This window comes from Oncorhynchus mykiss, chromosome 12 (genome assembly GCF_013265735.2).
Source record: "Oncorhynchus mykiss isolate Arlee chromosome 12, USDA_OmykA_1.1, whole genome shotgun sequence".
Taxonomy (NCBI): domain Eukaryota; kingdom Metazoa; phylum Chordata; class Actinopteri; order Salmoniformes; family Salmonidae; genus Oncorhynchus; species Oncorhynchus mykiss.
In genome coordinates, this window is record NC_048576.1 from 92,932,059 (window position 1) to 92,943,480 (window position 11,422).

At 43.8% G+C, this 11,422-nt stretch overlaps 1 protein-coding gene across 1 annotated transcript in view; it reads left to right on the forward strand.

Annotated features, from left to right (window-relative positions):
• The window catches only part of LOC110514489 (protein HID1), a 63,098-nt gene extending 54,531 nt beyond the window's left edge, over positions 1–8,567 (forward strand). The window contains exons 15-19 of the mRNA XM_036939207.1: positions 1,924–2,123; positions 2,220–2,324; positions 3,676–3,767; positions 7,576–7,734; positions 7,985–8,567. Coding sequence (XP_036795102.1) covers positions 1,924–2,123; positions 2,220–2,324; positions 3,676–3,767; positions 7,576–7,734; positions 7,985–8,048 — 620 coding nt within the window. The 3' untranslated portion in view covers positions 8,049–8,567. The remainder of the gene's footprint in view (positions 1–1,923; positions 2,124–2,219; positions 2,325–3,675; positions 3,768–7,575; positions 7,735–7,984) is intronic.
• Positions 8,568–11,422: the final 2,855 nt, after the last annotated feature.

Here is an 11,422-nt window from a genome sequence, read left to right on the forward strand (position 1 = left end):
CAGCTCTATGGCAGAATATATAGAATCGCTGGAAAAGTGCTTTAAAATTGCAACATTTTCTCTCAGCTCCATAGCAAAATGTGTAGAATTGCAGGAAATTAACTTTAAAATGGCAAAAATGTATCTCGGGTCTATGGACAAATACTGAGAATTGCAATAACTACTGTATCTATAACTACTATCTGAACACTACCAGGATTCTATACCAAATACACAACCTATCTATAACTACTATCTGAACACTACCAGGTACAATAACTACTGTATCTATAACTACTATCTGAACACTACCAGGATTCTATACCAGATACACAACCTATCTATAACTACTATCTGAACACTACTAGGTACAATAACTACTGTATCTACAACTACTATCTGAACACTACCAGGTACACAACCTATCTATAACTACTATCTGAACACTACCAGGTACAATAACTACTGTATCTATAACTACTATCTGAACACTACTAGGTACAATAACTACTGTATCTACAACTACTATCTGAACACTACTAGGTACACAACCTATCTATAACTACTATCTGAACACTACCAGGTACAATAACTACTGTATCTATAACTACTATCTGAACACTACCAGGTACACAACCTATCTATAACTACTATCTGAACACTACCAGGTACAATAACTACTGTATCTATAACTACTATCTGAACACTACCAGGTACAATAACTACTGTATCTATAACTACTATCTGAACACTACCAGGTACACAACCTATCTATAACTACTATCTGAACACTACCAGGTACAATAACTACTGTATCTATAACTACTATCTGAACACTACCAGGTACAAAACTACTGTATCTATAACTACTATCTGAACACTACCAGGTACACAACCTATCTATAACTACTATCTGAACACTACCAGGTACAATAACTACTGTATCTATAACTACTATCTGAACACTACCAGGTACACAACCTATCTATAACTACTATCTGAACACTACCAGGTACAATAACTACTGTATCTATAACTACTATCTGAACACTACTAGGTACAATAACTACTGTATCTATAACTACTATCTGAACACTACCAGGTACAATAACTACTGTATCTATAACTACTATCTGAACACTACCAGGTACAATAACTACTGTATCTATAACTACTATCTGAACACTGCCAGGTACACAACCTATCTATAACTACTATCTGAACACTACCAGGTACAATAACTACTGTATCTATAACTACTATCTGAACACTACCAGGTACACAACCTATCTATAACTACTATCTGAACACTACCAGGTACAATAACTACTGTATCTATAACTACTATCTGAACACTACCAGGTACAATAACTACTGTATCTATAACTACTATCTGAACACTGCCAGGTACACAACCTATCTATAACTACTATCTGAACACTACCAGGTACAATAACTACTGTATCTATAACTACTATCTGAACACTACCAGGTACAATAACTACTGTATCTATAACTACTATCTGAACACTGCCAGGTACACAACCTATCTATAACTACTATCTGAACACTACCAGGTACAATAACTACTGTATCTATAACTACTATCTGAACACTACCAGGTACAATAACTACTGTATCTATAACTACTATCTGAACACTACTAGGTACAATAACTACTGTATCTATAACTACTATCTGAGCACTACCAGGATTCTATACCAGATACACAACTGCACCTCCCCCATATGGACTCTCTCAACACAACAGTTATCATCCAGTGGGGTGTCATAGTTTTGTATGAACTGACATATAGCGTCAGTCCCTTCAGGACCACAAAGGAAATATAACTCTGTCTTTATTGTGCTATCTCTGTCACGTTCGGAGCACCTTTGTACTGTGTGGATTGTTTTACTGTGCAGTCAAATCAATCCCTGTCTGCAGCCATTGACAAACTGACCGAGAAGTCTCAGGTGTCAGAGGATGGCACCATGATCTCTGTGCTGAAGATGGAGCATTCACACGCATCACACCACACACCCCAAGCTGACCACACAACCCAGGCTGACCACACACCCCAGGCTGTCCACGGCGCCATTGTAGGGGCCAGCGACACAGAGTCTGTTTCTGGAAGGGACAATGAGGTAAGTGTGTGTGCGTGCGTGCGTGTGTGTGTGTGCGTGCGTGCGTGCATGCGCGTGCGTGTGTGTGTATCAGTCATCAGTGTTCTATGTTCTCAGGATGTTTTCTACACTGAGGCAGAGATGGAGAGAAGGCGCATGTCAAGCACATCATCCACCATCTCCTGTACCTCTCAGTCTCACTGGGCCCCTACACCAGACTGGGTGAGTAGGTATCAACATCACTGGTCCCTACACCAGACTGGGTGAGTAGGTATCAATCTCACTGGTCCCTACACCAGGCTGGGTGAGTAGGTATCAATCTCACTGGTCCCCTACACCAGACTGGGTGAGTAGGTATCAATCTCACTGGTCCCTACACCAGACTGGGTGATTAGGTATCAATCTCACTGGTCCCCTGCACCAGACTGGGTGAGTAGGTATCAATCTCACTGGTCCTCTACACCAGACTGGGTGAGTAGGTATCAATCTCACTGGTCCTCTACACCAGACTGGGTGAGTAGGTATCAATCTCACTGGTCCTCTACACCAGACTGGGTGAGTAGGTATCAATCTCACTGATCCCCTACACCAGACTGGGTGAGTAGGTATCAATCTCACTGATCCCTACACCAGACTGGGTGAGTAGGTATCAATCTCACTGGTCCTCTACACCAGACTGGGTGAGTAGGTATCAATCTCACTGATCCCCTACACCAGACTGGGTGAGTAGGTATCAATCTCACTGATCCCCTACACCAGACTGGGTGAGTAGGTATCAATCTCACTGGTCCCCTACACCAGACTGGGTGAGTAGGTATCAATCTCACTGGTCCTCTACACCAGACTGGGTGAGTAGGTATCAATCTCACTGGTCCTCTACACCAGACTGGGTGAGTAGGTATCAATCTCACTGATCCCCTACACCAGACTGGGTGAGTAGGTATCAATCTCACTGATCCCTACACCAGACTGGGTGAGTAGGTATCAATCTCACTGGTCCTCTACACCAGACTGGGTGAGTAGGTATCAATCTCACTGATCCCCTACACCAGACTGGGTGAGTAGGTATCAATCTCACTGATCCCCTACACCAGACTGGGTGAGTAGGTATCAATCTCACTGGTCCCCTACACCAGACTGGGTGAGTAGGTATCAATCTCACTGGTCCCTACACCAGACTGGGTGAGTAGTTTTAATAGTAAAATGAAATATTGTCATTTAGAAGACGGTTTTATTCAAGGCCACTTAAAGAACTGTCAACATAGACAGTGAATGTGGGACTCAAACCCACAACCCTGGTGTTGCCATGGCCACACTAACCCACAACCCTGGTGTTGCCATGGCCACACTAACCCACAACCCTGGTGTTGCCATGGCCACACTAACCCACAACCCTGGTGTTGCCATGGCCACACTCTAACCCACAGATCCATTCTAGATAGAACCCTCTGCAAAGGGTTTTACCCAGCACCAAAAATGGTTCCCTTATGAGGACAAACTGAAGAACCCTGTAATGGTTCTACTTAGCACCTTTTGTTCTAAGAGTGTGACGTGTCCCTTCCTTCTCCCTCAGGTCCTCTCCTGGAAGTGTAAGCTCCCCCTACAGACCATAATGCGTCTGCTGCAGGTGCTGGTCCCACAGGTTGAGAAGATCTGTATCGACAAGTAAGTCAAACATCACTGGTCATATTGGTCATCAAAGGTTTACTTCTATGAAGTGTCAGTAGATGCTGTGACGTTATTTTATTATATATATTATACGTTATAATATCAAATCAAATCAAATCAAATTTTATTTGTCACATACACATGGTTAGCAGATGTTAATGCGAGTGTAGCGAAATGCTTGTGCTTCTAGTTCCGACAATGCAGTAATAACAAGTAATCTAACTAACAATTCCAAAACTACTGTCTTGTACACAGTGTAAGGGGATAAAGAATATGTACATAAGGATTTATGAATGAGTGATGGTACAGAGCAGTATAGGCAAGATACAGTAGATGGTATCGGGTACAGTATGTACAAATGAGATGAGTATGTAAACAAAGTGGCATAGTATAGTATAAAGTGGCTAGTGATACATGTATTACATAAGGATACCGTCGATGATATAGAGTACAGTATATACGTATGCATATGAGATGAATAATGTAGGGTAAGTAACATTTATATAAGGTAGCATTGTTTAAAGTGGCTAGTGATATATTTACATCATTTCCCATCAATTCCCATTATTAAAGTGGCTGGAGTTGAGTCAGTGTCAGTGTGTTGGCAGCAGCCACTCAGTGTTAGTGGTGGCTGTTTAACAGTCTGATGGCCTTGAGATAGAAGCTGTTTTTCAGTCTCTCGGTCCCAGCTTTGATGCACCTGTACTGACCTCGCCTTCTGGATGATAGCGGGGTGAACAGGCAGTGGCTCGGGTGGTTGATGTCCTTGATGATCTTTATGGCCTTCCTGTGACATCGGGTGGTGTAGGTGTCCTGGAGGGCAGGTAGTTTGCCCCCGGTGATGCGTTGTGCAGACCTCACTACCCTCTGGAGAGCCTTACGGTTGAGGGCGGTGCAGTTGCCATACCAGGCGGTGATACAGCCCGCCAGGATGCTCTCGATTGTGCATCTGTAGAAGTTTGTGAGTGCTTTTGGTGACAAGCCGAATTTCTTCAGCCTCCTGAGGTTGAAGAGGCGCTGCTGCGCCTTCTTCACGATGCTGTCTATATGAGTGGACCAATTCAGTTTGTCTGTGATGTGTATGCCGAGGAACTTAAAACTTGCTACCCTCTCCACTACTGTTCCATCGATGTGGATAGGGGGGTGTTCCCTCTGCTGTTTCCTGAAGTCCACAATCATCTCCTTAGTTTTGTTGACGTTGAGTGTGAGGTTATTTTCCTGACACCACACTCCGAGGGCCCTCACCTCCTCCCTGTAGGCCGTCTCATCGTTGTTGGTAATCAAGCCTACCACTGTTGTGTCGTCCGCAAACTTGATGATTGAGTTGGAGGCGTGCGTGGCCACGCAGTCGTGGGTGAACAGGGAGTACAGGAGAGGGCTCAGAACGCAACCTTGTGGGGCCCCAGTGTTGAGGATCAGCGGGGAGGAGATGTTGTTGCCTACCCTCACCACCTGGGGGCGGCCCGTCAGGAAGTCCAGTACCCAGTTGCACAGGGCGGGGTCGAGACCCAGGGTCTCGAGCTTGATGACGAGCTTGGAGGGTACTATGGTGTTGAATGCCGAGCTGTAGTCGATGAACAGCATTCTCACATAGGTATTCCTCTTGTCCAGATGGGTTAGGGCAGTGTGCAGTGTGGTTGAGATTGCATCGTCTGTGGACCTATTTGGGCGGTAAGCAAATTGGAGTGGGTCTAGGGTGTCAGGTAGGGTGGAGGTGATATGGTCCTTGACTAGTCTCTCAAAGCACTTCATGATGACGGATGTGAGTGCTACGGGGCGGTAGTCATTTAGCTCAGTTACCTTAGCTTTCTTGGGAACAGGAACAATGGTGGCCCTCTTGAAGCATGTGGGAACAGCAGACTGGTATAGGGATTGATTGAATATGTCCGTAAACACACCGGCCAGCTGGTCTGCGCATGCTCTGAGGGCGCGGCTGGGGATGCCATCTGGGCCTGCAGCCTTGCGAGGGTTAACACGTTTAAATGTCTTACTCACCTCGGCTGCAGTGAAGGAGAGACCGCATGTTTTCGTTGCAGGCCGTGTCAGTGGCACTGTATTGTCCTCAAAGCGGGCAAAAAAGTTATTTAGTCTGCCTGGGAGCAAGACATCCTGGTCCGTGACTGGGCTGGGTTTCTTCCTGTAGTCCGTGATTGACTGTAGACCCTGCCACATGCCTCTTGTGTCTGAGCCGTTGAATTGAGATTCTACTTTGTCTCTGTACTGGCGCTTAGCTTGTTTGATAGCCTTGCGGAGGGAATAGCTGCACTGTTTGTATTCGGTCATGTTACCAGACACCTTGCCCTGATTAAAAGCAGTGGTTCGCGCTTTCAGTTTCACACGAATGCTGCCATCAATCCACGGTTTCTGGTTAGGGAATGTTTTAATCGTTGCTATGGGAACGACATCTTCAACGCACGTTCTAATGAACTCGCACACCGAATCAGCGTATTCGTCAATGTTGTTATCTGACGCAATACGAAACATCTCCCAGTCCACGTGATGGAAGCAGTCTTGGAGTGTGGAGTCAGCTTGGTCGGACCAGCGTTGGACAGACCTCAGCGTAGGAGCCTCTTGTTTTAGTTTCTGTCTGTAGGCAGGGATCAACAAAATGGAGTCGTGGTCAGCTTTTCCGAAAGGGGGGCGGGGCAGGGCCTTATATGCGTCGCGGAAGTTAGAGTAACAATGGTCCAAGGTCTTTCCTCCCCTGGTTGCGCAATCGATATGCTGATAAAATTTTGGGAGTCTTGTTTTCAGATTAGCCTTGTTAAAATCCCCAGCTACAATGAATGCAGCCTCCGGATAAATTGTTTCCAGTTTGCAGAGAGTTAAATAAAGTTCGTTCAGAGCCATCGATGTGTCTGCTTGGGGGGGATATATACGGCTGTGATTATAATCGAAGAGAATTCTCTTGGTAGATAATGCGGTCTACATTTGATTGTGAGGAATTCTAAATCAGGTGAACAGAAGGATTTGAGTTCCTGTATGTTTCTTTCATCGCACCATGTCACGTTAGTCATAAGGCATACGCCCCCGCCCCTCTTTTTACCAGAAAGATGTTTTTTCCTGTCTGCGCGATGCGTGGAGAAACCTGTTGGCTGCACCGCTTCGGAAAGCGTCTCTCCAGTAAGCCACGTTTCCGTGAAGCAAAGGACGTTACAGTCTCTGATGTCCCTCTGGAATGCTACCCTTGCTCGGATTTCATCAACCTTGTTGTCAAGAGACTGGACATTGGCAAGAAGAATGCTAGGGAGTGGTGCACGGTGTGCCCGTCTCCGGAGTCTGACCAGAAGACCGCCTCGTTTCCCTCTCTTTCGGAGTCGTTTTTTTGGGTCGCTGCATAGGATCCACTCCGTTGTCCTGTTTGTAAGGCAGAACACAGGATCCGCGTCGCGAAAAACATATTCTTGGTCGTACTGATGGTGAGTTGATGCTGATCTTATATTCAGTAGTTCTTCTCGACTGTATGTAATGAAACCTAAGATGACCTGGGGTACTAATGTAAGAAATAACACGTAAAAAAACAAAAAACTGCATAGTTTCCTAGGAACGCGAAGCGAGGCGGCCATCTCTGTCGGCGCCGGAAGTATGTGTGCGCCGGAAGTATGTGTATATTATATATTATATATATTATATATATATATATATTATATATTATAAGTTATTTTATTATTTTTCTAACTTTGCTCCCAACCCCTTCATACAACACACACCATCCATTTTGGAAGAAACACTTTAATGACTGATGATATTTAAACATCTGTTTTTATGTATGTGGAGCCCAAAATATATTTTCCCTCTCTCTCAGAGGTTTGACAGACGAGTCTGAGATCCTGAAGTTCCTCCAGCATGGTACCCTGGTGGGCCTCCTGCCCGTCCCCCATCCCATCCTCATCCGGAAGTACCAGGCCAACGCCGGCACGGCCATGTGGTTCCGCACCTACATGTGGGGAGTGGTCTACCTGCGGTGAGTAAGGCATGATGGGAGCTGTAGTCCTATGGTATTTCACTCATTTTCATGATTCATGTGGGGTTTCATCCGTGTACTTCTTTCTTCTGGGATGTGTTCATTTGGCAACAAACAGAAGAAAATGAATTAAGCAGGGAGGGACTTCCTGAACATTTTTCAAATGTTCCAATGCGTTCTCTCTTCGTCTTAGATCTAAGAGGAAATAGTCTTCCAATGTATTTAACAGTTGAAACCTTTGTCTCCACAGCAACGTGGACCCGCCCATCTGGTACGACACGGACGTACGTCTCTTTGAGATCCAGAAGATGTAGATAACAGGAAAGAGATGTTGACTGAACATGGGACTACTTCCTGTCTTGTTCCTGCTCCTTCCTCCTACTGGCACTCTCTCCCTTGAACCTCACCTACCTTCAACTTGCCTCATCATCATCATGCTTGCCCCTCACACCTTCTCTTTGACTTTCCCCCGGTTGTGCAAACGTAATGTGGACAATATTGAGAAAGGGGGGGATAGCTAGCACCTACTCCAAAAGCAGGAGGTTGAGTTGTACAGGGTTCAAATTACAGGGGGGCTAAGAGGGGCTGGGCACCCCTTTTACAAATCAGGACCCCCCTTTTACAAATCAGGACCCCATATCAGAATTGAAATATCTATGTGAAGCCATACCAGAAGTGTCAAAGACATAAACAATGGGCACCCACAAGGGTCAATGTGTAATTCAAACCCCTAGACATGGATGAGGATAGGACTATTATCTACACTGTGTAAGTACACCCTGAAACCTCAAGACTACAGAATGTCTGTCAAAGCACTGAGACATTAGTGTTAGCAAGCAAACTGTCTTTCCGTCTCCCTTCCTATTCATGGACTCCATGTTAAAGCTCTGTGTGAAAATCAGCTTTGATGGAGAGAGTGATGGAGAGAGTATGGAGAGAGTGGATGGAGAGTGATGGAGAGAGTGTTGGAGAGAGTATGGAGAGAGTGATGGAGAGAGTGATGAGAGAGTGATGGAGAGAGTGATGGAGAGAGTGATGGAGAGAGTATGGAGAGAGTGATGGAGAGAGTGATGGAGAGAGTATGGAGAGAGTGATGGAGAGAGTGATGGAGAGAGTGATGGAGAGAGTGATGGAGAGAGTGATGGAGAGAGTGGATGGAGAGTGATGGAGAGAGTGATGGAGAGAGTGATGGAGAGAGTATGGAGAGAGTGATGGAGAGAGTGATGGAGAGAGTATGGAGAGAGTGATGGAGAGAGTATGGAGAGAGTGATGGAGAGAGTGATGGAGAGAGTGATGGAGAGAGTATGGGAGACATTGGTTACACTTTATTATATGACCTTTATGAAGACATTATATAAACTTATACATGTTCAGAAATTATTATACATTTGTAGGAATTCCAATGCTTCTAAATACAGAAATGTTTACTGTTGCTTATTCATGAAATGTATTATAAAGTGTCAAAATTACGCTTTTAGTTAGCAGCCTAAAATATTATTGGATGGCATTGCTATTTCACATGAATTGTATTTGACACATTAAAGTGAGAACGTGTCATGTTGTGAAATTGCACTTCCTCCATTGAGACCTTACTGCTGTGTTCTTTGTAAAGTGGCAATGTGACAAGGGACTGTATCTCTTCAGGAACTTGAAAAGGACACTATTGTCTGTTCCAGACTGAAAGAAACAAACATTCAAACTGACTTTATGTTACTGTGTAAAAGTCAATGGCTGTATCGTACATGTACATTGTTATATTTGTCTGCATATCATTCTGCAATCAGCATTGTCGACTGTAAATACTGTGTTTGATGTTTAAAGTAGTATTTTTTTCTTGAATTATACAGAATATTATATTATAAATTATTCATAAAGGAACCAGCAAAGCCTTTCAATTATTTTATTTGTATTAATTAATTAAGGATCCCATTAGTTCCTCCCAAGGCAGCAGTTACTCTTCCTGGGGTCTAGCAACATTAAGGCAGTTATATACAATTTAAAATATTTAATGACATTACATTTCATAACGCTTTTCACCACATATTAAGTGTGTTCCCTCAGGTCTCTACTACCACATATTTACATGACAAAATCCATATGTACCTGTGTGTAGAGTGTATCTTACTATGTGGAAGTGTGTGTCTGTACCTTTGTGTGTGTCTCTTCACAGTCCCCACTCTTCCATTAGGTGTATTTTTACCTGCTTTTTAAATCTGATTCTACTGTTTGCATCAGTTACCAGATGTGGAATAGAGTTCCATGTAGCCATGGCTCTACATAAAACTGTGCCTCCCATAGTCTGTTCTGGACATGGGGACTGTGAAGAGGCCTCTGGTGGCATGTTTTGTGGGGTATGCATGGGTTTCCGAGCTGTGTGCCTCCCATAGTCTGTTCTGGACATGGGGACTGTGAAGAGGCCTCTGGTGGCATGTTTTGTGGGGTATGCATGGGTTTCCGAGCTGTGTGCTAGTATATTAAACAGACAGCTCAGTGCATTCAGCATGTCAACTCTTCTTACAAAAACAATTAGTGATGAAGTCATTCTCTCCTCCACTTTGAGCCGCCATGAGAGAATCACATGCATATTATTAATGTTAGCTCTTCCTGTACATTTAAGGGCCAGCCATGCTGCCCTGTTCTGAGACAATTGTAGTTTTCAGAGTAACCTCTTTGTGGCACCTGAACACATGACTGAACAGTAGTCCAGGTGCGACAAAACTCGCCTGTGGGAGCTGCCTTGTTGATAGTGTTGTTAAAAAGGCAGAGGAGCACTTTATTATGGACAGACTTAGCTACTATTGTATCAACATGTTTTGACCATGACAGTTGGTCAACATGCCTAATTTCCACATTATTTATTGCAAGATTTAGTTGAGGTTTAGGATTTAGTGAATGATTTGTCCCAAATACAATGCTTTTAGTTTTAAAAATATTTAGAACTTATTCCTTGCCACCCATTCTGAAACTAACTGCAGCTCTTTGTTAAGTGTTGCAGTGATTTCACCCACTGTAGTAGCTGATGTGTAGAGTGTTGAGTCATCCGCATACATAGACACACTGGCTTTACTAAAAAGCTAGTGGTATTAGTCATTAGTAAAGATTGAAAAAAGTAAAGGGCCTAGACAACTGACCTGGGGAATTCCTGATTCTACCTGTATTATGTTGGAGAGGCTTCCATTAAAGAACACCCTCTGTGTTCTGTTTGACAAGTAACTCTTTATCCACAATATAGTTGTCACGGTCGTCGTATGGAGGAGACCAAGGCACAGCGTGGTAAGCCTACATACTTCTTTCATAAAGAAAGAACACTGAACAAACTAACATAATGAACCTTGACGCAAATATGAGTAGTGCAGACAGGAAACTAAACATAGAATAAGAACCCACAAATACCCTATGGCAAATGGCTAACTAAATATGGTCCCCAATCAGAGACAACGATAGACAGCTGCCTCTGATTGGGAACCAATTCAGGCCACCATATACCTAGACTTACAAAACCCCTTAGATATACAAAAACCTCTAGGCAATACAAAAACTAACATACCCACCCTAGCAACACCCTGATCTGACCAAAATACTAAAGAAAACAAAGATAATTAAGGTCAGGGCGTGACAATAGTAGGGGGCGTAAAGCCATAACACATACGTTTTTCCAGCAGAAGACTATGATCAATAATGTCAAAAG